Source organism: Girardinichthys multiradiatus, chromosome 22 (assembly GCF_021462225.1).
Source record: "Girardinichthys multiradiatus isolate DD_20200921_A chromosome 22, DD_fGirMul_XY1, whole genome shotgun sequence".
Classification (NCBI taxonomy): domain Eukaryota; kingdom Metazoa; phylum Chordata; class Actinopteri; order Cyprinodontiformes; family Goodeidae; genus Girardinichthys; species Girardinichthys multiradiatus.
Window position 1 is genome coordinate 30,928,024 of NC_061814.1, and position 27,939 is coordinate 30,955,962.

Genomic DNA, 27,939 nt, shown 5'->3' on the forward strand with positions numbered 1-27,939 from the left:
AAATGATATAATTTTGTTTAGTAAAAAAACTTAAGTCATGATTCATTTTAAAACTTTTTCCACCCTGAATGTGAAACATATCATCTACAACAGAAAAGACAAACCTGTTTGGGGTAAACATGGTACAATACTACAATAACCCAGTTGTATAAGTGTGCTCACCTTTGTGGTAATACTTTGAAGAATCATTTGATTGTAATTAAGGGCTGCACGATATTAGGAAAACATGGGATAACTGGACATGGTGGAAATCACGATGTGACTTGCAATAAATAAATACCTGAAAAGTTTTAATGTTTTTCTCCATTGGACTGGAAACATTGGAAGCTTTTTCTATTGCCAAGTATAGACATTTGGTCCTTAAAAAACTCATACCTAGAATCATTCTGTTAATGACATTTTTCAGTTTTTTAATGACAGACACCCTAACCCATAGAAAAGGGTTAGAAATGATTCTCATTTTGAATTTCAAACACCAGGAGTGTGAACACCTTTGAAATCCACAAATCCATTAATGCTTTGAGCCATCTTTATTAAATCAAGACTTTTATATTTGTATATACAGGTCCTTCTCAAAAAATTAGCATATTGTGATAAAGTTCATTATTTTCCATAATGTCATGGTGAAAATTTAACATTCATATATTTTAGATTCATTGCACACTAACTGAAATATTTCAGGTCTTTTATTGTCTTAATACAGATGATTTTGGCATACAGCTCATGAAAACCCAAAATTCCTATCTCACAAAATTAGCATATCATTAAAAGGGTCTCTAAACGAGCTATGAACCTAATCATCTGAATCAACGAGTTAACTCTAAACACCTGCAAAAGATTCCTGAGGCCTTTAAAACTCCCAGCCTGGTTCATCACTCAAAACCCCAATCATGGGTAAGACTGCCGACCTGACTGCTGTCCAGAAGGCCACTATTGACACCCTCAAGCAAGAGGGTAAGACACAGAAAGACATTTCTGAACGAATAGGCTGTTCCCAGAGGGCTGTATCAAGGCACCTCAGTGGGAAGTCTGTGGGAAGGAAAAAGTGTGGCAGAAAACGCTGCACAACGAGAAGAGGTGACCAGACCCTGAGGAAGATTGTGGAGAAGGGCCGATTCCAGACCTTGGGGGACCTGCGGAAGCAGTGGACTGAGTCTGGAGTAGAAACATCCAGAGCCACCGTGCACAGGCGTGTGCAGGAAATGGGCTACAGGTGCCACATTCCCCAGACCTGGGCTACAGAGAAGCAGCACTGGACTGTTGCTCAGTGGTCCAAAGTACTTTTTTCGGATGAAAGCAAATTCTGCATGTCATTCGGAAATCAAGGTGCCAGAGTCTGGAGGAAGACTGGGGAGAAGGAAATGCCAAAATGCCAGAAGTCCAGTGTCAAGTACCCACAGTCAGTGATGGTCTGGGGTGCCGTGTCAGCTGCTGGTGTTGGTCCACTGTGTTTTATCAAGGGCAGGGTCAATGCAGCTAGCTATCAGGAGATTTTGGAGCACTTCATGCTTCCATCTGCTGAAAAGCTTTATGGAGATGAAGATTTCATTTTTCAGCACGACCTGGCACCTGCTCACAGTGCCAAAACCACTGGTAAATGGTTTACTGACCATGGTATCACTGTGCTCAATTGGCCTGCCAACTCTCCTGACCTGAACCCCATAGAGAATCTGTGGGATATTGTGAAGAGAACATTGAGAGACTCAAGACCCAACACTCTGGATGAGCTAAAGGCCGCTATCGAAGCATCCTGGGCCTCCATAAGACCTCAGCAGTGCCACAGGCTGATTGTCTCCATGCCACGCCGCATTGAAGCAGTCATTTCTGCAAAAGGAATTTTGGGTTTTCATGAGCTGTATGCCAAAATCATCCATATTAAGACAATAAAAGACCTGAAATATTTCAGTTAGTGTGCAATGAATCTAAAATATATGAATGTTAAATTTTCATCATGACATTATAGAAAATAATGAACTTTATCACAATATGCTAATTTTTTTAGAAGGACCTGTAATGAAAAGTTTAAATGTTATTTTAAATAGTTTTGTGCAAAGGTGAGTTTTAGCACCACCTTTTGGGTGTTTTTGTTTGTATTCAAGAGACATTTTGACAAGAGTGAAGACTCCAGTCATGTCAAACAAAAGCTAGAAAAAAACTTAATTATACTAAAATATCTTGGATTTTGTTTTAACAAATACAATTGTGGTCATTTACTTTAGCTATTTATTGCTTCTCTTTTTGGACCTCCTTTCCCCACACTTCCCAAGCAACACAATTGTTACACTCATTCAGCTACAGAAAACATTGAGCAATAGGTTGGTTTTCTTTGCCAGACAACCTCAATTTAATAAGCAACGCAAACTAATGCTGCTTCTACTTCAAATCCGTTTTCCCGAAAGAATTTTGCATGTTTGTAAAATAAAAACTTTTGACGAAGATTAAAGCCATTCTGATTCACATTTTTACGTATTTATTTGCTCAGATCACTAAAATGATTCTCTCAAAAGACAGTTTTGAAGCTCCGTTTCACAAAAACATTTTCCCCCGTTTGTTTTCAGCAAATGTGTTCGTCTCTGCAAAGACCCTGCAACTCACCAGAAGCTGACAAAAAAGGTGCATCTCAAGCTAGTAAAAACAGCCCGAAAATTCAATTTCTCAATTATATTACTCAAAAGGATTTTTTTTAAAACATGTTAGCCTACAGTATCAAGTCCTGCTTGAAAATGAAAGTAACATCTCCCTAAAACTTGTCAGCAGAGGGAAGCATTAAGTGCTCTAAAAGTTACTGTGGATTTGACAAAACACCTTGAACCAGATGTCAGGGCTCCTCAAATGAACAGACTGTGGAAAACATCACTGAACTCAAGCAACTTGGATTGTGTGCCTCTTCACTCTTCAGATTGTGGGACTGGAAATTGGACAACTGAGCAACAGTTCATGTAATTATTGTGACCCATGCATTGGACACATCTGGGTCTTGTAGGTCATACTCTGGAAAGGGTTTTGCTTCCCAATACTCAATGCTGCAGCCATCCCTGTGGCTTGTACACAATTTTTAACCACATATTTGCCTTCCACTGAATTTTCCATTAATGATTGTGCAAAGCAGGTGCAGCGCGACCCATGTATGGGGGCCTAATCCTTGACATGGCTGTACCGGGATCGAGTCCCGGCCCTGGCAACATTTGCTGCACATTTTCCCCTCTCTATCCGCCCCCATTTCCTGTCTAACTACTGTCAAAAAAAAATGCTGGAAAAATAAAGGCCACTAGTGCTGCAAAAAGAAATAAAGCAGCCGAGCAGTTGGCTTATTTAGCAAAATGTTGTGTCTTACCTTCCTTGTGGATAGTGTCAATGAATGTTGACAAGTCAGCAGCGTTCCCACTTCAAGCTCCATAGTAAAAAAATTCTATTAAATCTTTAATGCATTTTTAAATGTTAACATATTAATAGTTTGATTTATCACCTGCAATTAAAAAAATATATATAAATCAGATGGTATATCAGGTATGTTCATTAATTCAGAACAAACAGTAAGAAAAAACATTCCAATAAGGGAGAAACCAACAACATACCAAACAAAGAAGGCTATGTTTTAATAAAATTCTCATTAGCCAACAAAATCCATTACATTTCTCTCAGTGAACTGGAGCAAAATAAAGTGCAGGTAACTTCAACGTTTTCCCTTTCAGTTTTGCTAAATAATGACAAAAAGAGCATCGTTGATTTGAAACAGAAAAGGCCTAACATGCTGCTCAACCGAATTCCACCGTTTCAGGAGGTCTGTCCACCCTTCCCTCCAAGTCATAGCTTCCCTTTATTATGATGATCTGCTCAGCAGGTTGGACACTCATTACCACTCTGCTTCCCCAATAGCTTTGGAGAACACATAGTCCCTGCCACCATAACTCATCACCCCATCTTTCAGATGAAACTTCCAGCGATTTTTGCTGCGGTGAATCTGCAATACGAGGAAACATTGCAAGATTTAAAATTCAATGCTGTTGAGAGGCAAACGCTTAGAGAGAATGAAAGTTCTTACTTTGTCATACTGGCAAACAATCACGTTGTCCGTGTCAAAAAGATCCGGTATGTCCTGTTCGACAACATCATCGCCAGAATTAAGAGGGTCCTAAATGTCATGGAAATGAGTAAAAAAAATAAAAATAAGTTGCCTGTAGAAGATGAAATGGTCTGAAAAAGTATTTCATCCTTAAATATTTGTTTCAGATAAAACAAAATTACAATAACAGACCAAAACCAAACAGTAAATGCAAAACATTTATAGGTGGGGGGGGGGGGGGGGGAAGCTAACCAAACCAACCCCCCCCCCCCCCCCCCCCCCCTTATTTAGTCATGAATTAACTGCAATAAACCACAAAAGCCAACTTTAATTTTCACTAGCCCCACAAAGGCCTGAATATTGCCAGCTCTGTAGAATCTAGAAATTGTTCATATAGAACCTGTCCGACACCATGAAGTTGGCTATAAGGTCTCAGAAAGCAACACTTTATGCCCTCTTCGAAGGAAACTCCAGTCCAAATGAGAAACAAAGTTCTCTACACCCATTAGTCAAAGGGTTGCAAAGCCATTTTTTAATCTTTGGGACTCCAGCAAACCACAGTGAGCGCAATTCTCCAAAAATGTAGAAGACATGTTCCAAAAATTGTCTTAACCAAACTAATTTGCTCACATTACAGTGCACTTAGCTACTGAAATATCCTACACATGTATTCAAATTTAGACAAAGTATATTAGAATTGGAGCTGCAGTTGGTAGCACTGTTGCCTTGCAGCAAGAAGGTCCTGGGTTCGACTCCCGGCCGGGGGTCTTTCTGGATGGAGTATGCATGGGTTCTCGCTAAGTATTCCGGCTTCCTCCCACAGTACAAAAACATGACTGTTAAGAGCAATTGAGAGACCAATTGACCTTAGGAATGAGTGTGTGAATGGTCGTTTGTCCTGTATGTGTCTGTGGTGCCCCGTGATGGACTGGCGACCTGTCCAGGGTGTACCCTGCCTCTCACCCATAGACTGCTGGAGATGGGCACCTGTGACCCAATATGGAAGAAGCGGGTATAGAAAATAAATAGATGGATATTACAATTATTCCATTCACTTTCAAAGTTAGTTGGTCAGTAATCACTATGTTTCCTTACAGGCTTTTAAACACATTCGTTGTGTTGCCAAGTGGTGCAGTAAGGAATCATGCATATTTGTTTTATTATCCATGATGCATCTTTAAATCCGAAATGTTCTCAGACAAATTAACAGACAACCTTTTTTTGCCAAATGTTGCTGCTGTTACTATAAGGTTAAGGTAATTTCATAGCCAACTGTTTTAAAAGGCACAAAATTATGCCATGCACCACAGTTTCATACAGACTGTCAATGTATACCCGCCTTGGTGACACAGCTGTCCTCTCTCTATGCCATTCTAAGCAGGTGGGTTCAGCCATTGAAAGGGGCAGAAAATTGGAACATACTTTCAGAGAATAGGCCAAAATAATGTAAAAAAAAAAAAAAAGTCAATGATTATTTTTGTGACTAGTTATAGCCAAAAAAAAAAAGAAAAATCAAAGTTGAGTGACAGGTATGCTCTGCAATTAATCAACTTTCTTCAGTTTACTCAGTGTTGATGTATCAACAATGAGGAGGAGACTGGGTAGAAATTACTTCCAGAAGAGTTTCAAGGCTGAAACTACAGCTCACCAGAAAGAACATACAGCTCCGTCTCACATTTCACAAAAACATCTGATGATCTCCAAAACATTTGGACCAATACTGCGGGCTGATGAGACCAAAATGGAGCTTTTAGGCAGGTGTGTGTCCCGTTACATCTTACGTAAAACTGAAACAGCACAGTGGTAGTAGTGTAACAGCCTAAAACTGCTTTGGGAGCTGAATGACCATGAACCATGGTTTCTGTTCTGTAGTGGAAACTCCTGAAGAATGGTCATCAAGTTTGTTACCTTAAGCTCAAGTACCACAGGACAATGATCCAAACTAAGTCCAACTCTGAATGCCCCCCCCCCCCCCACTTATCCTGCCTTAAAAAAAAAGGAAAAAAGTGGCCTACTCAAAGTTCAGACTTCAAACTGTTTAAGGTCATGCCACAGCAAAACAGTTGGAATGATCATACTTTAAAGCCTTCCACTGTGACTGAGTTACAATAATTCTCCAAAGAAGAGCAGCAAAGAATCCTTGCAAGTATCACCATGGATGTTGTCATTCCCAAAGGTGGAAAAAACAGTTATTGGGTTTAGGGGGCAATTGCTTTTTCCACCCACGGCACTGTAAATAAGTCATTGTGTTTCAGTAGAGAGAAAAGAACTACATGGGTCACCCTTACCTCCTCTACATTAGAGAGTTCATCTGCTCCCCCGTCATCACTGCTGGAGGAGATGCTGTTGCCGTCACTGCCGTTTTCCTCCTGCAGAGCTCTGATGGCTTCTGCATTGATTAAACCCAGGAAGTCGTTCTCTTCTAGAGGAACCTCCTCATCCTCCTCTGGGTCAGAGTTGTCTGCAGGACCATCCAGCTGAACGATGTCCGACAGCTCACTGTAGGCGTAGTCCAAGTCCAGCTTTGCGAGAAATGCAAGGAGAAACTCGAGTTATGTGGTGCAAACAAAAGTTGAAGTTAATTGCTTTCTCAAGTTTGACAGTAAAATAAAAAGGTCCATGAAAATGCACATCCTAAATAAGAATTGGGTGGAAATGATACATAGCTGGCTCAATGTTAAACCTTTCTAAGTAATTTGTGGGCATTTGTTAGATTGGAGATAATGTTCATAGTTACCCCAAGATCAGTGCCAGAATGGTTTCCAGCGTTCCCAGCTAGTTTTCTTGCCCTCTCAGCTTTCACCCTCTCCTCCTCAATGACTTCTTTTAGAATTTCATCAATGTCTCTGCTGTGTGTCTTCTGCGCAAAAGCAGCCTCCTCAGTAGAGATCTGGAAGTCTAAAAACTGAGGGCAGGGAGAGGCAGTCACGCCAATGTTTAAAGGTTCAGGTTGGGAATTCGCCTCATTTTCTCCCAGTGTGACCTCTGCCCCTGGAGGTTCATGAGGAAGACTGTTCTCCTGAATCAGTGCTAGACTGGTCCTCGTTTGTGTGATGAAGGAAGAGGGAGCAGATGAGGGCTCGGGCTCATGAAGCAGGACAGGATTTGGTGGAATTGCTGCTGGCTGAGATGCTGGCACTTTGCTCCGTTCTGGGACTTTTTGTGAAAGATGGGATGCAGGCTGCTGCCCCACTGGAGCTTGAGTAACTACAACAGGCACATTGACTTTGTAAAGTTGACCTTCAGGAAGCAGAATGGGGAAATTTTACATTTTAACAGCTAGTCCTAATTAAAATCCTAGAACAAGACAATAAAAAGGATCACAGTTGTTCAGTACCAGAAGCTGTCTGTAGAGTGACTCCTGCAGGGATCTGCACAGGGTATGCCAGCGCAGCAGGGAGGGAAAAAGTAGCTGGAGTTTTGGTATTGTTCTGTTAGACAGGGATATAAAAAAAGTTACTGCGTTAAACTGAAATTCTGTCTTCTAAACATTAGGCCTACTACACAAAAAAAACCCTGAAAAAAATCCAAAGCTACACAACAGCACAGTTTTACAGCATAGCAGTAAGCAAATCAAGTGTTGCAGTAATGGAGAAACTATCCTCCTAGATGTACATATGAAAAAGTCAGATTTCAAAATACAACAGTTTGAGGATAATTCTTTAGAAAATAAAGGATTTCCTCTGAATTATTTTATTGTGCAGAGAAGCAGTAGTACAGTGTGCATACTATTAATTGGCAACTTATATATATATAAAAAAAAAACAAAGGTATATAAATCATTTAAAATATTTTTACATTAATCAGTTTATCCATTTTTTCTCAATAAAATGTTTTTTGCAACTTATTTGTGCCACTTTTGCATCACTCCCACCACTTTTCTGGATTCTTTGGGTGCATTTGAGGGACTGTTTTATGAAAACAGATTAGGACTTTTTAAATGAAAATCATAGTTCTAAAACAAAAGAGCAAAAACTGACTCAAGGTTTAGGGTTTGATTTACATTCCTTTTGATTTTCCTCATAATAAAAATGTTCAAACAAATAATTTTCATCAACACTAAAATGATGACACTATAGGGAGTAGCTTTTCTTAATTTAGTGTTTTGAGTTATCTTTATAACCCTTTCAAAAATGTTACATCTGAAGAAATTTCAGAATATATTTAGATTTTGAGCACATTTTACTGTCCTTTAAGTCACTTTAGCTACAGTCTATCAAGTTATTTACCCAAGAAATATTCCACGTTTGATGAGAGAAGACATTGTGCACAGATGTGCCTAATAAGTGGAAAAAAGTAAAAAAAAAAACAATTGGCTAGAATAATATTTAATAATAAAAAATCATACATTTATCATTACATGAAATTACATAGTTAATCCCATAGTTAATATGTTCCTTTCATGATTTAAATCATTACTTATCCTTTTTCAAAGCTTTACATTTTAAATTTTTTAAATGGTGGCAATTTGCTTTGATTCTGTTTTGCAATGAAAAATAATGAGATCAAATGCAACCAATTGTTCATGAAAATTACCTTAATTACAAAACCTCATTTTCATTGCCGGGAATCAACCTCCTTACATCATATTAATGATCTAAGCGTGGGGGGAAAATGTTAACGAGGACGGAGGAGCTGACATCACGGTCACTGACTCCAAAAGAAAATGGTTGATTTTAAAGGGGAGTGGTGTTTATTTAGCTTTACACGCTGATACTGGATCAAAAGGGACTTCACAGGTAAGCATTTTACTGCCATTAATATTGAATCCCAAATCAACATATTATTGAACTTTAAAAAGGAAAGAGGTTCAGTTGCTGGAAAAGCTTCAGGACACCCAAGAAAGTTCAACCAGTACCACAAGTATTTCTTTGTATGAATTTAACTAAGAGACTGGGGTGCCACCAGTCCAGAGCTTGCACAGAACTGGCTGCAAGTAGTTGTTTCTGCATGTATAAAGAAATGGAGACTTTTAGACCCATGCCTGGTGTCGAGAAGTGCCACAAAAAAAAAAAAAAAAGCCACTCCACAAAAAACATCATAGACAGACTGAGATTCTTCAGGAGATCACCATTTTACTGTAGGGGAAAAGTCTGTAATATAAAGTCTGTTGCTTAGATAATGGCTGCAGCAAATTGTTTGAGACTCATGTCATGTGAATCACCCAGAGATCATTCATGTGTGGGGTGTTACTTCCTGTCCAAAGGAGTGGGCTCCGTCATGATTTGCCCAAAACATAATGATGTTCAAACAAAAATCTTAAGGTTGAGGGCTCATGGCGAGTAAAACTTCCAAAATCTTAATCCATTTAAAATGTATTGGTGCTTTCCATAAACTTTCATAAAGTTATAGAACTTCAGCATGGTAAGACTAAAAAAAAATTTATTATACTAAAGCAGTAACAGTTGTGAAAAGCTAAATCCTTGTCATTCTCAAACCTTTTGGCCATGTCTGTATTTAAAAACGAGAAGTGATGTACTGACAATCTGATAGCACTACATAATGCAGGTTAGTTTTCCAAAACTTAAAGGTTACATTTCAGGAGCTTTCACAGAACCTGGCAGGTAATTTCCAGAAGAACTTGCTGTATTATGACTTGCGAATGGATACTTTTCAAAAAGTTTACCACATATTTTTCAAAACCTTTATGGTCCATGTTCTATGAAGGTACCTGGCAGGTTCGATTAAAGTTGCAGAAAGTACCTGGCAAGTTCTGGAAAAGTTCCATTAAAAGGTCTGAAAAAACTGCATAAGTTCCTGCAAAGTAACATCTAAGCTCCAGAAAGGTATGAGCTGTACACTGTAGCGCTACTGACAGTCTTGGTGATACTTGCCTTCACTGGTAAGCTATGGATGTTCTGAGTTGTGGGGATCATAACAGGGGCTGGAAAAAAAAAAGGGCAGGGGGTGGAGGAGAAGGGGGACAGGTAATACAAACAATATTCGTTCTCTTTCAATTATTTTACAAAAAATATTTTATTTTGCCACAAAACATCAAAAAGAGGGTTTGAGTTTCCTCAACCCATGCAACATTACAATGACAAAATGATTAAGCTATACGTTTAACCTGAAAGAATGATGTGAGGTAGGATGCCTAAAGTTATGGGTTCGCTACCTGCAAGGTCCTGGTTCCGATCAGCCTGCGTATAGCTAGCAGGGAGCTTGAGAACAAAGTTGGTGGAGTTGACGTTGTTCTTCCTGAAGTCCTCCATTGCTTTGGACTGCATCATTTTTGACTCCCAGAGCTGCACAGAAGACAGCGGTGCGTCTTTTTGGTGTAGTTCATACTTTACCGCTAGGTGGCCTAACTTTGCTGTGCCTGAAAACTGTTTTCTGCATTACTCACATGCCTTAAATCGTCCAGCACTCGATCCTCCAGGCCTTCATCCAAAAACAGCTCTTTCATACTTTCAATCACATCATCAATGATGGACAGGTAGAGTTTGGCCTGCAGAAATAATTAGGATTTAGAAAAATTAAGCCATAAAATTGGCTTTTTGACATTTATGAGCTAAACAAATACACTTGAGATATCCCGCTTACTAAGTAGCCAAATAAATAATAAATAGTTTAGAAAGGCAGCAGCTTTCGTAATAATTTTCATAATAACACGTCATCAAATTAGCAATGTTAAAGCGGCTTTGCTCACCACTGGGCCTGAATTAGTCAGCATGTTTTAAGTTAGTGCAACGATGTCAACGAATCTGGAAGTATAATGAAGGTCATTTACGCTGATAACCCTTCATGTGTTTCTTGAGCATGCAGACAGGTGACAGCGATCATCATCAGGTTCATCTCCAAAGGGGTGGAACCTGAGTTATCGCCATAGGCGGCTTAAAAGCACTGGGGCCCAGGGCACAGAGGTCTAAAAGGTCCCCACTTTAGTTCACCAATAACACAAAACAAGCACAAATCATAATATTATTTCTGTTGTTTCTATTTCAACTTTTGTATTTTGCAGGGATGGACCATAATAAGATGGGTCATAATCATAATGTGCCATTTTAACTGTACTATTGAGATTAGGCTTTTTAAAGCACAACTAAGCATTTTTGCCGCTATCATTTAACAATGAGGAATATTTTTGCATCCATTGAGAGTTACTTAGTTTACATCTACCTATTATCTTATTTTTTCAATGTTCTTAATGTAGAAAATTATGTTTTCTCTCCTTGCTGTTTAGTTACTGAAAGACTGATAAGAACATCTGCTGTATGGCATACTTTTCATGTTCCACTGGGGCTTGTTGTAGTACAATTATAAGAGCTCTTAGCCCTTCCTTGTTTACAGTGGTGAAATACAACGCAAGTTAACAGACAAGGTCAGGCAGGAGTACTGGTAGACTTAAAAGTCTGCAGGCAACATTGTTGTCTGCAGGGGTAATGCCTAGAGATGTGGAGAGATGCTTTGGAGAAAAGAAGAATGACAGTCAGTTGAAGCATTTCTGCCTTTGCGATAGAAGGATACCTCCAGCAATGAAAGGACTGGTTTACAAGATAAGACCTACTATGAAGTGTAGTTTAGAAAGCTGAATATGTAATGAGGAGTCACCAGAATGGCCAAGACTAGAAACTAGTACAGTTGGGAAAAGCTCAGATGGTGATGTCCTGGCTTTATCAGCCTCAAAAAGATTTATTTCACAACATTCATGTCACATGTAGGCACACTTCAGCCTGGTTTCTTGTGTGACACTATAAAAAAAAAATCAAAAGAGATCAGCCAAGATATCAGGAAGAGAATCGTGGACCTCCACATGTCTGATTCATGCCTGAAAGAGCCACATTTATCTGCTCAAATATCTAAATGCAAGTATAAACACCATGAGAATGCCTAGCCATCACACAGCTCAGGAAGGAGATGGGTTCTGTGTCCCAGAGGCAAACACCTCACTCACTGAAATTGGTATCCACAGTAAAACGAGCCCTGTAACAGCATTGCCTGAAAGACTGCACAGGAAGGAATAGACCATAAATTTAAAAGCAAGAATAAAAAAGCCAAATTGCAAATGAAAAACTAAAATAATGTGGTTTGCCATAATGACCATTATTACTTTTGGAGAGAAAAGTTTGAAGTTTGCAAGTTCTGGAAAACCATCCCAAATGTGAAGTAGGGGGAGGGAGCATCATTCAATTCAATTCAAAAATACTTTATTAATCCCAAAGGGAAATTAAATGTTGTTGTAGCTCATATTATGAAGGTTTTCTCAAAGAGCCGTTGTAGATGCTGATGGCTGTGGGCAGGAAGGATCTCCTGTAGCGCTCCGTCTTACAGCAGATCTGAAGAAGCCTCTGACTGAAGACACTCTGTTGTTGTAGGACAGTCTCATGAAGAGGATGCTCAGGGTTCTCCATAATGTTCTTCATTTTATGAAGAGTCCTTATTTGCACAATGATCTCCAGAGGTTCCAGAGGAGTCCCCAGAACAGAGGCAGCCTTTTTTATCATGTTGTGGTGGTTTGCTGCAGGAGGCACTGGTGAATTTCACAAAATGGACGACATCATGTTAAAATTACATTGCTTCCAAATATTGCAAGACACCAGCCAGGAAATTACAGCTTGGGCAAAAATGGGTCTTCTAGATTGACAAATGACCCTAAGCACACCAACTGTTAAATCACAAATTATGAATAGAGAACTCTAAAATCAATTATCCTTTGATAGGGAAGATATTTGATCATCACTACTTTTATAGCTAAAGGAAGCACAAGCAAGAATGCGTACATTAACATGTTTCACAATGTTACATATTACATATTATTTTACCTCTTCAACAGAGGAGTTATTTCAGTGTCCAGTTGTGTGGTTACTTTCAAATGAAAACTAAACAGCATCTGGCATATCACTGCAAGCTGAGCATCATGCTGTGGGGAGACTTTTCTTTACCAGAGACAGGGAAGCTAGTTAGAAGATTTAAAACTTTAGTTTCATTTTTTAGTAGAACAACCTGAAACATACAGTCAGAGCTACAATGGGAAGGTTTAGATAAGAAAATATTAATGTGTGAAAATGGCACAGTCAACTTTTAGGCCACAATACAATTGGGAATGCAGGACAAGACTTGGAAATTGCAGTTTATAGAAGTTCTCAATCAAGTTTAACTCAGCTTGAACTATTTTACAAAGAAGAATCGGCCTTAAAAATCTGTCTCTAGCTGTGCAAAGCAAACAGAGCCACACCCTAAAGGATTTGCAGTTGTAACTGCAGCAAAATGTGTTTACAGACAGTATTAACTTTGGGACTGACAACATATGCATGTCCCACTTCTCATATTCTGACTTGTAAAAAATAGTTTTTCTTCCTCTTTAAAATTATACGCTACTTTGTGTTTATCACATAAAAATCCTAATAAAATCTCTTAGTTTCTGGTTGTGACAAGACATGTAAAAAGTTAAATGTTTTTTAATACCTTTTGCCAGCTGTTTTCTGTAGACTGAAAATGATAGACAGATAAAAAGAACCAAAACCCACTGTTTGAGGACATTCTATTTCACAAATGAAAGGACTGGATGAGTTCCTGCAAGTTAAAGCTTCTGCCAGGAATGAGTCATGACCACAAGAGCCAAACCGAAAGCTGACACATTATAAAACACCAGTAATCTGGTGAAACAATGGTGATCCGTGTGCCGCTTCCTAACCGTGCCCATCCAAGTTGTTTTCTCACAGGCGCATTCAAGTCAGGCTCAGATACTTCCTTTTCTGTTCCTGCCGACCACTTACCTTTACGCCATGAAGCACTTCAGACAATCATTACCAGAGAGTTACATGTAATCTGTCTAGGTTCACTGTGTCAGTACTGAATGTCTCATCTTGTTATCAAAGCTACAACCATGTCACAAGTACTCATTAGAGAAACTTTTTTCACTGAATAGATTTAAACTCAAAATTGGTCCTGAGTTTAACGGATGTAAAGGCAGGTACTAGAGAACAAAATCAACTAATGCAAATAACTACTCAAAGTCATTCAGGTTTAATTCAGTTTTTATTTTTAATGTACATAATATCCAGCTTAAGCCAGGTATCTCATACATAAATAAAAAAAATGCCCCTCACCATTTTTATTTATTTGAACCTTTTTCCCAGCCAAGAGGTGTAAAAAAGATCTCACAATAAAGATTTGATTTGTTTAAATAAAATTACAGTCGCCCACAATGCCTGTGTCCAAAGTCAGGGGTCAGTTCTCTATTAATAATGGCAATTTTAAATCATGTAACAACATGCAGATGTTTATGGAAGAGCAAAACTGCCACAATCAAATAATGTGTTATGCATAATTATAATAAAATTGTAATGGAGACATTAAATAAATATTAACATGTACTAACATATTAATGTCTCAATGTACTAAATACACATTTAATTAAATGTCAAAATAATAAAACTTGAATGTATTATGTGCCAATTATGTTCTGTAATTATTTCATTTAATTCCAGTGTAACAGCCATCATGAAATAAAAATATTAATAATAAACTGTTACTGTAGCTCATTGAATACAGCCTAAAAACTGCCAACCAATCAGCTTGACTATAGCAGCTTTTACCACACCCACTGAATAGGATAGGTAAGGCTGCCAATAAAACAATGATATTAAATAAATAGTTACATATGCTTTTAAAATATAATGCATAATTTCTTTATTCGTTCATTTATTTAATGTATGGTTTTCCTTTTTTTTATCATAAATATTTGTAAAACAAAATTTTATTTAACTCATTTATGTAATAAATTGTGGCATTTTTTACCCTTGAAAATAATGAGGCTTATATTGTTACACAGTAAAGTTAAGACATATGTTCATGTACTGCCATTAGTACCAACACCGCTTCTAAAACCTTTTTTCACTGAATGGATGTAAACTATTAATAATAGAAAGGAATTTTTTACAAATTTTAAAAGGAATGATTCTCAAAGGTTATAATTTTATCTGATTATTCAACATATTCTCTGATTAGCATGATATTAAAAAGGCTGTGAATCATTCTGGAAAGCAGTGCAGAGATGATGCAAATGCAAGCTTTTATATACATACACAGTAGTATAGGCTGGACTCTTACAATTAATAAATCTTTTGTAAAGTCTATGTAAAGTGCTAGGCAAAAAGACTGTTAAATAGCTTTAAGTCCTCAAGAAATTCAGTCTCAGGGTTAAGGATGCAGAATATGTTAACTATCATGAAAAATGCAACCAGTTACTGCAAAATTAGCTGAATCTGACAAAAGCACCAAGCGTCCCAATACTCTCGTGTTTTTTTTTTCTCTATCCTTTGCCTTATTAGGACGATTTTGGAAAATACGTGGAGCCAAAGAAATGCTGCCTTTAGCTGTTTTTTTAAATCACTGTGTCATACAACCAGATTGCCTCTGTGAGTCTGTCTCAATCCATTTCTTCTCCACTTCCACCTTAAAAAAGAAAAGGAAAAAAACACATGGATACACAATTAATTAGAGGAACCAATACAATTTCGGCTACAGCGGATATATATAATCTACACATTCCTATTAAAATACCAGATTTCTATAATGAAATAAATCAGCCTAAAGTAAATATTGGAATATTATAATGTTTTCTATCTTATACGATCTGCACAAATTGAATTTGAAAATAAAATTTTAGGGGGATAAATACTAAATCTAAAGCTAAAATAATAATAATAATACTAAGGGCCTGATCTACTAAGATCCCAAATAAGGAGCGCTAAATTGCTTGCACAGTTAATAGGTGTGTTGCGGGTGATCTAAGATTGCGTTTGCAATTGATAACAGGTGCAAAAGTGGTGCGGACCACCCTACTTCAATGAGGATTTTGCGTGTGCTACTGGCTGCTATCATTGAGAGTTTGGACACCTTCAGGCCCGTGCTCAGACAGACCACTAGTAGTGCTCAAGAACCTGCCCTTTTGCCCTGAATGAGAAAAAAGCCCTTTTAGCCAAAGCCTAATTTTTTTTCTCCCTTAATCAATATTTAAAAATAAGCCTCTCTGCCATCAATTTCCCCCAAAATTGTTTTGATATTTGATGGGAATATATTTGAGTGCACTGGCCCATGGCACACACAAGCCCCTGCCTTGCCTCTCCCTTCTCTTTCTCCATTTTGCCGTAATGCAACGTGGATCGCAGGGCCAAACGGCTGCAGCCCCCAGACTTCCCCTCTGACCCACATGAGAGACAGGCAGGCAGGTCAATGCTTAAGGGACACTGGAAGGGACAGTTTCTTCCCCCCCAAATAATTCATTAAAAATAATTGGAATCTTAATTGCATAAAGAATTTAAATATAATGCATACCTCTAATGGTTCATGAGAAATGGCTTTGAATCAGATCGGAACAATGTCTGCAGTCCCGCTGCATTAATCTGTCCCGTGCAGATGTATTTTACTGTGGAACATGCAGCAGACAACTATAATCTGTGCCACCTTTTCTTGGATATATAGAAGCGCTCCTCCAGTGTGATCCAGACAACGGTTTTGTGCCATAAAGGGATCCAGACTCAAGAACATGCAGCGTTAAAAGGAGTTTTTCCATAGGACATATGGCATGGCTTCTATTTGTGACTTGCTCCAAATCAGCCCTCAGAAGGGCATTGCTGGATAGATATATCTCTACTACCAATTATGTTGACGTGGTCACAGAAGGTTGTCTCTATCTGTGGTCTGTCATTCTGCCTATGCCTCGAAGTTGCCACAATGACCCTAGACGTGTTTGTGATGCTGTGCCAGTTTGCACCTACCTTTCAATCGTGCTAAAAATAGGTGCAAAAACAGAAAACGCAATCCGATTCATGTTTGATAAGTCACACTGACGGAGCTAAATGTGCACGTTCTGATAATCAGCATATAGTCTGCATATTCATGCAGGCAAACACGCTAAATGGATTGCGTCTAGTAGGTTTTACCTGACATGTCCTGCTCACATCTTACCGCCAGGCCATGGTCTGCAGAGAGCTTCCAAAATGTCAGAGGCATCTCTGTCATAAGGTATTAGTCAGTAGATGGGTGCTAAATAGTTTACAAATGATTACATACGTCATACGAGTGCAGTGAAGACAGCCATTTTCAAGTGAAAATATGGTGCAACAGTGACGTTACCAACAACTGCACAATCCTCCTAAAGTAATAAGGAGATAAGAAGAACACTTGCCAGGGAGGCCAAGATGCCAACAGCAACACCTGCAGTATATGTGACAACACTCTCTTGTATTATTTCTATATCTGGGATATGGGGGTAGCATGGCAAGATGGCAGCCTTTACTTTTGAAGAAAGACATCCAAGTATGGTTAAATTTAGCAGAACTAATTGTAGGAAATAAGCTGTGGTCTGATGAAAAAAACAAAGTTGAACTTTTCTGCCATTGTTTCCATAGGTATGTTGGTTGCAAAAACAACACTGCATATCACCAAAAGGAACACCAGATCATCTTTGAACCATGGTGGTGAAAGTATCATGCTTTGTTTCTTCAGCTGAAACTGAATCATTGATCAACAGGGTGGAAATACCAGTGAATGTTGGTGAAAAACCTTCTGGCTTCTGTTGAAGAGGAACATGCAAATAGGCAGAAGATTGGCTTCACAGAAGAAGATTAAAGTTTTCGGTCCAACAACAGCCTGGATCTGATTAAAATTCTGAGGAAGGCTGTGCAAAGGAAACGTCCTTCTAATCCAAAAATATTTAAACATATCAAGAAAGAGTGGGCAAATGTAGCCAAGTCAATATGTGCCATGCTTGCAAAGCCCTTCCCAAATTCTGTAATAAAATCTGAAGGTGCTTCAACAACGTATTAGTTTAATGGTGCACACACGTATGCAACCAGATTATTTTTATTTTTTATTTTTCCTCTACAGATTTTGGTTTGTTTTTGAACCTGCCTTTTAAACAGGCGTGTGTAGACTTTAAATCCACCAAGGTTGAAGTTTACCGAGGACCCGTCTCACCTGACAGTGATAGCGCGTCCAGCTGGTCACGTGTTTCTGCGGCTGAATGTCGTTCACGGTGCCGAGGGACTTGACCCTGCTCTGTGACACGACGGCGCCCATGATTTCACATTCCATGGAGACAAAAGGGTACCAGTCACTGGGGATCTCCTGATCAGATCCCAGCTCCAGTTTACAAGAGAATGAATGGGGATGATCCACTGCTGCAAGAGGGAAAAAAGAAAATAGAAAATCTATGTGCTTTTGTAGTTAACAATGGTATACCAGCAGCAAAATATGCAATGCCAAGCAAGCCAAAAGTACTGAGACTGTGAAATATTATGAAGATTTTGTAAAGCTGACCTGCCAATTCTGATGTCATCAGATTCAAATTTTTCTTTAACAACTAAAATAACAACAGAATACATCTACTTTTTGAGGGAATTTTAAATTAACAGTTGTAACAATAAAATGTTTTCTTGGTAAAATAAAACAACACTTTTCTCAAAAACAGCCAAATTTCCTACAAAAATACACCAAAATCATACAGGTAATGCAACAAATGTGTCTGTAAATCAAACATGACCAAAAGAATTACAAGGTATCCAATTTACTCTTTTTAATAACATATTATATTTTACAAAATTTGTTTTTGTGCAAATTTCAAATCATAGAAGTGCAATATTATCACAAGATGTTCAATAATTGATACAAGATCTATTCGAAATACATAAGAGCTGTGTTAAAGATTAATAATGCCAATAAAAGGAAAAGGCTAAGATTTAGTGCCATTTGTGGTAGATCATTATATCATTAATTAATTTATTGTAGCAACAAAGGACCCTTAGGAAGCATTTTCTCTTCTGAACATTTAATTTTTATTTTAGGACCAGAGGAGACATCACACTGTGAGTGAGGGATAATTTAGCGCAGCTAAATGGTACATAGACTGAATTTATATCGTGCTTTTCTACTCATACTGACCACTGAAAGCGCTGTGACACCTCAGTCTCATTCACTCAGCCGCACTCACAATGTTGGAGCATTCATACACCGATAAACACAGATCAGTGGGCAACTTAGAGTTAAGTGCCTTGCCCAAGTCCACATTTACATGTGGCAGGGGGAAGCTGGAATCAGACCCATAACTTTCAATTTGCAAGACAGATCCTCTTACTAGTGAGCCACAGCCACCCCAATTAGCATAATTTACTGTATGTATTAGTCTCTGTGTGTATTCCCTGCAGAGTAATTAGATCATTACCTTAAAAGTGACATCAACACCTGCTAACATGTCCTAATGCAGTACGATCTGTTACAGATGGAATTGGACTCTGCATTAACACCTTCAGCTTTCCTGTTATTTGCTGAACTCTCCCTCAGTGTTCAAGTTAAGCAGCTGCCTGAATAAATATCCAGCATGTCTCAGTAGAAATCACATTTTCTCTCCTAGAAGCTTCTCTGAGCTTTTATGCTTTCTCTTTGAATATTTCCCTGATACAGAAACAGCTAGAGCAGATTTTATGCCTCAGTAACTTCCATTCCAAGGTATGTTGCTGTCGGCATAATCTGATAGTAAGTGTCACTGAGGGAAATAAATAACAGGAAAAAGCTGCAAATCACTGATCTGGGCTGATCAGGAGCAGATTTCTGTGTCCATTTCTAAAATATTTCTGTCTACATCTCCTGCTTTTTTTTAATTTCACTTCCAAGAAGCCACATTTTCCTATAATTTCATAAGTGGTCTTGATCATGTTTCCTGAGGCTTTTTACAGAGATTTAGAAAGGACTTCAGCTGCTCAAACATTCCCCTATATTCACTAAAACAATTTGAAGGAATATGTTACCCCTTAATCACATCCCGTTAGATTTCTGCAATTTTCTGCATACAGATCATTTCTATCGTGTCTGAAAATGCTCAAAATGCAGCTGTTCACCTTCTGATGGGAAGGAGAAAGCAACACCTGTTCTGGCCTCCGCTCCATCTAAGAATACAGTTTAACATTTTAGTGGTTGTTTTTAGGACTCCAAAGAATATGGCACCAATTATCTGTTTGAACATTTACATCATCACACACTAGCTGGAGCTCTGAGATCCACACACCAGCTACTGTTGGACAGATTCAAAACCAAATATAACAGCAGCTTTACATTGGTAGCCTCCAATCAGTGTTCAGACATTCCATCATTTTAAAACCCAGCTTAAAACATCCATTTTTCTCTCCCTGTTATTTGTAATTGAAAGACACATCTAGACTTTTATTAGGGCAAATGTTTTTATTATGTTTCTGTAATGTTTAACGGTATTGTTATTGCAGCGTGTCTGTTAAGCAACTGTTGACAGTATGGATACCTGAGCAGAAAGCCTGACTAACTGTTCCTATATAAAGATTTAGAATATTCTGCAGGATAAGCTTTTGAAAAAATACTATTGCATTTTGTGGGAGTTTATTCAACAATTTTGTATAAGTCTAAAAATCTAAATCAATAAATAAATACAGTCATAAAAGTTTAGAACACTTGATACATATTGAGGTTTTTCTATGTTTCCCTTCAGTTCTCTTTGGAAAAACCTCAGACTAGACTTTGTGTTTTTCTTACAGCAAGGTTTTTCTCTTTGCATGCTTCCCATGACATGTGTGCAGTATCTTTCTGATTGCACAGGCATGCACTTTCATACTTCCAGTAGCAAGAGCTTTCTGTAGCTCCCGCAATGTGATTTTAGGGTTTTTGGAGACTAATTTTAGCATGTGTGGCCTGCTTTTGGGGTAAAATTAGTTGGAAGCCAGACCTGGGCCTGTTAGCAGTTGTTTAGTCTATTTGGTGGATTTTAAATTCGTTGAGACCCATATTACCAGACTTGCAACCTGTTACAATCTTTTTCCGAGGGCCTCAGCATATTCAATCCTGGTGTTCCTTAACTTCAGCAGTTACATACCAAACTAAATGCCCGTTAAAAAAGGGGAAACCCCCTTCATAATGGCGAGTAATGATGCTTTCATCATGTGATGCAATCCAAGCCATTTCAAGTGGGAATAAACACAGAGGTGTCCCGATTTATTTCGCATCATAAACTGCACTTTTTTTCTGGAATTTCTCAATATTGTTCCATTTGATATTGATCAACTCAGGGTTATTATACCATGAGAATCTCATACAAACCCATACCTACTCTGGCTGCTAGGAAGAACAAATAAAGAAATGAGGGGTTGCTACAACTTGGGTGTATCTGTGGTAGTGCAGTTCTTTTAGTTAATCTCTCTGTGAAGTGTTACCTGTGTTCTTGGCAGGGAGTCTATCGATCCTCCACACAATGGCTGAATAAACGTTCTCGTACTTGACAGATCCGATGGACACCTGCATGACGGGCTGTGTATCCGTGGCTCTGACAGAGCCCAGGCAGGCGTTTCTGTTCATTCGGGCCTTCAGCGACCTTTGCCGCAGCAAGGCCACAGTCTGCGTCACCTTGACCCAATTGCCTGGAACTGGAACGCGGATCACTATGCTTTCGCACAGTGGGTAAGAGGTGTCAGAAGTGCTGAGGGAGGAGAGGAAGGTGGTCGACATGTTGAGGAAGGCTTGGAGTTCCACGTAGGCTCCTTGGACCGTGACCATGGCTTTGATTGAGAAGGGGATTTCGGTGCAGCCCAGGACTGCTGTTTTGTACCGCATCAGCTCCACCCTGCACGCATCAGGAGGAGAGAACTTTATGAGTCGGGACGTCTGAAACTCAGTCTCATTCACGCATTTGTGAAAATGGTGGTCAGTGATCTCCATCCAGAGGTCGCTGTCCTCCTCATACCCGTAGCTGGAGTTAGAATGCAGCAAACCAAGATCATTCAGGGCAAGGAAACAGTCCCCTTGTCCATTCAGAAAAGAAAGACAGTGGATCTGGGTAAAAGCTGCTCTCTCCATGACTTCCCCCGACTTATCCAGTTGTATCCAGATGTGATCGGTGACCTGCAGCGATAGCTCTTGCTCGTCGTACTGTCGCCTCTGCTGGTGGGGCACACAGAGCTTGAAGATCTCCTCCTCGATGGAGACAACCAAGTCCTCCATGTCCCCATGCACAGTGGAGCCAAACTTAAGCAGCTGCTCGACCTCTGCCTCATGGCTGATCTCTGGCTTTGGGTGAAAACGCTTCTTCTCTGTGTAGGAGAAGAGTTCTACCTTGACGGTGAGAACTTTTCTGGGCACGCTGTAGCTTTCCACTTTAAGATCTGACAGCCTGCACTGAGGGAGAAGCTGAAACTCTTTGTACGGCTTCTCCAGCCCTTTCTCGTAGAACATCTGCAGCACACCTCCGGGCAACAGGCGAAGATAGATGGGTCCCCACTGTCGGGAGGACATGCGGTTCTTTTTTTCAGGAATCCTGAGCATGACGGGCCAGCCATCCCTCTTTTGGCTACGGAAAAGACCCCGGGGAACAAACTGAACCGAACCGTCACTTATCAACTTCTCCTCACCCTTCAGCCTATCCGTATTGTCCTCCTTTCCTACTTGTAGGTCTTCCAGTTTATTGCAAACAAAAGAAAAAGGGTTATGAGGTTGGTCGTGTGGAGGCGTACTGCCATCTTTGGTCCGAATAAAGAATCGTGGTAGGCTGTTGTCTGTGTCCGAGTCTGAGGAAGTACTGCCCACGTCTGCACTTTGTCTGGAATCATCCCAGAAGGGGTTGAAGTGTCCAGATTTTCCCTTGAAAGCAGGGAAAGGGCTTGGTCCATCTACAGTTTGACTCAGGGTCTCTGGTACAAGTGAAGGCACAGAGACCCCTGATGGGCTGGAGAAACTCCGGAGGAAAACATTATTTTCCGACGATGGGGAGTGAAATGGGGTGGTGCTCGTGGAGACTCTAGTCACAGGAGTATTCAAAGCCCTGTCAAAAGGTCCAAAAGACTTTCCACTGGAATCTGACTGGCTTTGAGGAGATTCCAGGGAAGTACTGAAACTCCAGGAAGTGTCTTTGATTGGAGGAAGCACCAACTTCAGACCATTGGGACGTGGTACTGATGCTTTGATAAGATCGGCTGACTGCAGGGGCTTCTGAGGCGATGAGACTGGTATGACGTCATCGTCAAAGGTGACCCAGTTTGAATGGTTAGTGGAGCACATGGCTGGAGAGTTCAAAGAACAACGGTTCAAAATCTTTTTCCATCTGTTAAATAAAACAAAAACAGGACTTAGAAAAAACCTTAAACAGGTTTTGAGTTACTAAAGACAAAATCTGAGTTTTAAGCAGATTTAAAGCACAAACAACTACAGTTATCACACCAAAACCGTGAGCCTGATGACAATAATAAAGCAGGCTAAATCCCTAAAATTAAAACTCATGTCTTTCGCTCCATCAGTTTAAAGTGAAGAACATATTTTAGTCTCAAAGATAAGAGGCTTTCATAGACAATCTAAATTTGTTTTTGTTTACCTATGTGCTCTGAGTTATAGAAAAAGAGATTATATTCGCAGACCTTTTCATATTTTGTCACATTGCAACCACAAACTGTGATATTGTATTTTACAACAAAAAAAACTAGATAAATTTAGGCCCATTTTTTTGCCCAAAATAGCTCAAACTCAGTCGGATTAGATGAAGAGAATCAGCGAACAGCAATTTTCAAGTCTTACAAACGATTCTCAACCAGGAGCGTCCAACTCCAGTCTTCAAGAGTCCCTGTCATGTATGTTTTAGAGGTGGCTCTGCTCCAACAGGGCTGAATTAATTCCTCAGTCGGTATATCAAAAAGTTCGGCAGAGGCTTGATAATTAACCATTCATTTGACTCAGGAGTGTTGAACCAGGGGATGATCTAAAACATGCTGGGCACCAGCTCTTGACAACTACAGCTGGACACCTCTGACACTTTAATCTTATTGAGATCTGATATTTTTAAAAAGAGGAAAATCGAAATACTTTATGATGAACTTGCTCTAAAATGGATTTGAGAGAAGTTGGCCATTGTAGGCACAGATCCAGCATCATTAAACAGCATGAAGTAAACTGAGATTGGGCCTTAACGTCACACAGCAGCTGGTAAAGCAAGAAGCCTGAAAAACATAAAGCCTTTTTAATGTGCCCGCCATCGCTGTAGGATGAATGTCATAGTTGTGGGACATATTTCCAAAAAATATTTAATTGGACAGTAGATAGAGAGTAAACATGCTGCAATCCACATACAGTCTTGCAGTTAATTTTCCCACGAATCAATCATCGTCTGTCCTTTGATGTGTTGGCAGCTCTGCTCTCAGAAACATCAAGCTCAAAGGCCACAGAGAGAAGTCACTTATAAACTGCTGAAGCTCCATCTCCCAATAAAGAAAAGAGCTGAAAGCCTCAATTACAGCTTCCCTCCTCTCTCCAAGATCACAGCCACCACTTGCAAGACGGAGACATCCAATGGAAAGTTCCCCTCGGTATTAATAAACACGAGACTTGGGGGCGGTATCTGACTCGGGAAGAGCAGATTGACAGCCACTCAGTCAAACACAGAAGAACATCTTCCTAATGGGAGGATATTTGTAAATCATGCGCACACTTCTACAAGTTCACCCGTCCTCTCTGACTTACAGAAGCAGTCAGCTTTGATTCAAAGAGAAGGATGGGTTCTTTCAGAGGTTTGAGAAGGAGGGGGAGTTCACTGACAGGCTTATTTCCAGTTCTCTTCCTGGGCTCTCTCGCAGGCGGTGCAGAAATGAGACGCTGCTAAATCTACGGAGGACAAAAGAACACATTCCACGCATTCCTCTGGGACCAGCGGCATTGCACACAGGATATACATGCCTGCTCTACTTGTGTGTACTCACAGCAAATATTACCATAATGTCACTATTATATCTAAAATAAGCACTACATATTCTGATTTGTCTGGTTATTAATCAGAGTCGAACTCACCAAGACGCTGAGAAAGAAAGACCCCGCAGATTAAGATAGGCACATAATAATGCAAGAACAGATTAAAGAAGATTAAGGTATTTTTTTATTATTACCTCATTTTTTGACTCAACTCAAATGCCATTTTTGGACATAGAAATTGTTATTATAGCAAATATATGAGCAATTGAAAGAAAAACTGTTGTAAAAATACATGTGCAAATATATCCAGCTGTTCACTCAGGGGAACAGAGCTGAAATATTCTGACTGTGACAGAAACTAGTACTTATAGTCAGTTAGCCACAAACGTTGACTGAGCTGAAACCGCTTCAGAGCAAAGCTGCTGAGTTAAGAAAAAAGAAAAGATGAGCATGCAGATGCTTCCTGATGACACGAGTCAGGTTCCTGTTGGATCCTCTGGATGTTTCCCATGTTTCCTGCCACACTATCGATTAAGTCTGCGGTTTTCCTGGGATGATACAAAATAATAGAAATGGCACACCCTCACAATACATTTCTGCTGTGATGCGCAATGACATGATCCAGGGCAGTGACTGAAAATGAGATGACCCATTTCCAAAGGCATGATCACTATCACCAGCTGGGACAAAAAGAAAGAAAAAGAGAGACCTCCCTACAAACAAAGCAAAACCAACTTCACACACACTAAATAAATTTTTCTTGTTGCTGTTGTAGAGTTTGGTTCAGACCCAGAAAAGCATAACTAGGAGGAAAAAAAAAATACAACTAAAAAAGCAGGAATTAAATATGTGAGTGTCTGCAGTTTTCTCTCTGACAATTAGGGAAGGCTAATGAGGAAAAAAAAAAAACAGCTGAAGTTAAAGTTGGACTGTCACTTGTGGAAGTAATATCAAAGGATTTCCTGCAGAAATAAAAACAGTCTGTGGGCAATGATTCTGCTGGTTTTAATAACCACATTTCTTCAGAGTTACTGTAGCTTTTAGAACTCTGACATCAGGAGGCCTTCTTGTCGTTTTTCTGACTTGGAACTCGAAAACTCTGACTTCCGAGTACAAAGAGAATGTCCCACCGGCTACACCTGGAATTGGATTAACCAACCCGCTAACTTTTCAAAAAAGTGCCTAGCGGCAAATCGAGTGCCTTTTTGGTAAACTGACAGCAACGTTTTGAAGAAAGTTGCCGCATGAATGACCTGAACCTGTTACCACATGCAGCAACCGACAGCAACACGCTGCCGAGCCGTTCTCGGAGCACAGGCAATGAGCTGCGCATGTGCAGAAAAAAGTCCGCTCCAGTCCACATAAAACTCTGCAAAGAACTTTCTTTCCTTTTCCCTCTTTTTCAAATTATCTGTCAACTTACAGAGTTTTTGTTCATCCTGGTGATTTTAAATCATTTTAGGTTTTATTAGGAACGAAAACATAGAACAAAACATAGACTGTATATAGAAAAACAAAACATGTATTAATTTTGTACAATAAACAAAAATAACTATTGAGTCAAAATTAAGTTGGTGCTGCAGAGCTGAAGCTTTTTAATGGGAGACATAACTTTGTTAGGACTGTCTAACTTTTTATTAACCTTTACTGAGAAACAGAAACATATGAAAACTGAGAACATAAACTCTGGTGTCCCTAAATGATACAATTAAACTGTCTTGTAACTCATTATTTTATTGTAATTACTGCATTTACGGCAGACCAGTTATTTGATGTATAGTTGTATACACTGATTTATTCAAATGTATATTTATGATCACTGTGGCTCCCAATTTGTCCACCACAAACTTGTCTTACGTGTTATAAGAGTTGAAATGAACTTACCAAAAGTCAACAGGTTGCCTCTGCACTTTTGCAAAATGGTAGGCTTAGATTCCCACAAAACATAAAACGTTTACCTTGCTGAAAGTAATAGTACGACTACATTATTCATACTAGATGCACCAGTATACACTTCCGGGGCACAGCTCAACATCAAACAGACAAAAAACAGTCAGTATTCCTAAACACAAGATGATACACAGTAAAATGCGTAATAGTTGGTTAATTTACACTTTAGATCCTACACCACAGTTTCTGTGTGGCACCCTTCTACAATCTGCCCACCCCCAAGAAAAAATATTCTAGACACACCCCTGGTCCCCTCTCTATTCGGTAACTTTCAGCAGCTGTTGGGGTCCTCGCCTGTTTTCTTTCACGCCTTTTCCACGCTGTTTTTATTTCGGACATGGAAACTATAACTATCAACAACTACAAGCCCGAACACAAACGTGAAGAAAAAGTTGAAAATATAACCATAATCGTCATCTTTATTTCGCTGTTGACTTTTCCAGCCGATATACACGAGCGGTCTTTAATCGCCAATTATTCGTTGAATTACTGCTGTTTCCGCGCTTCATTTTGTAATTGTGTCAGTCACGATTACAGGGATTGAGCTGTAGTTAACAGCGCTTTTTTTTTTTTTTTTTTTTTGTTTGCTTTTAGAAAGTTTCAAGCTGAACATACGCACTACAAGAGCCATGTTATTTCCCATAAATGCAAATCATGTTCCCAAATGATGATGCACAATTGTAACACGTGGGGGGGGGGGGGGGTCAGTAAATCCCAGCCAAACACACCAGTCACCGGGTAAACTGTTTTTATTTTCTTCCACAGCAGCTCATAGAAAATCAAAACAGAACGAGGATGCTGTCATCCGTAGAGGCCCCTGCGCCCCCGGTCCGGGCGGCCCAGTTCTGGTATCAGATTTGTATATATTGTTTTTGACAAACACACTCGGAAAGTTCTTGTTACAACTTTTAAAGCTGCATCACTGCATGCAACACTCACAGCTGAGCCAAAGCTGAGTAAACACCGATGTTACCAGCGTCTACCAACAGCCCGAAACTGTTATTTCTGTCCCTGATTTTTTGAAGTATTCTTAGCTTTTTGCAAAACATTGTTAGGTGCCAGAGAAATTCAAAAGTACTCACAAAGTCCCGGCGAGTCGTGGTGCTTTAAATCAGGTCATGACCGCCGCTTGATGGACACGTCCGAACTCCGGTGTCGGCAGGGTTTAGCTCAAAATGGCAGAGCGTAAATCCTGAGAGTTTTCACGGCGCGGCGCCTCCCCTCCCGAGTTTACAGAC

General features: G+C 39.5%; 1 protein-coding gene across 1 annotated transcript; it reads right to left on the reverse strand.

Moving 5' to 3' along the window:
- Positions 1-3,572: 3,572 nt before the first annotated feature.
- On the reverse strand, positions 3,573-27,937 carry LOC124859182 (stonin-1). Its single transcript, XM_047351796.1, has 11 exons — positions 27,784-27,937; positions 21,241-23,120; positions 17,987-18,189; positions 10,410-10,511; positions 10,179-10,308; positions 9,898-9,947; positions 7,401-7,494; positions 6,801-7,303; positions 6,352-6,585; positions 4,043-4,132; positions 3,573-3,961 (listed from the first exon to the last, which is right to left on the reverse strand). Exons 2-11 carry the CDS (start codon positions 23,075-23,077, stop codon positions 3,854-3,856), a joined length of 3,351 nt encoding a protein of 1,116 aa, XP_047207752.1. The 5' UTR covers positions 23,078-23,120; positions 27,784-27,937; the 3' UTR covers positions 3,573-3,853.
- Between the last annotated feature and the right edge of the window lie 2 nt (positions 27,938-27,939).

Excerpts from the sequence above, each read along its gene's own strand:
- LOC124859182 (XM_047351796.1), bottom strand. The coding sequence starts at position 23,077 with ATGTGCTCCACTAACCATTCAAACTGGGTCACCTTTGACGATGACGTC. Across the intron at positions 9,948-10,178 it reads TCGGAACCAGGACCTTGCAG|CCCCTGTTATGATCCCCACA; the intron begins GTAGCGAACCCA and ends TTTTTTTTCCAG. Across the intron at positions 4,133-6,351 it reads AACTCTCTAATGTAGAGGAG|GACCCTCTTAATTCTGGCGA; the intron begins GTAAGGGTGACC and ends CATGACATTTAG.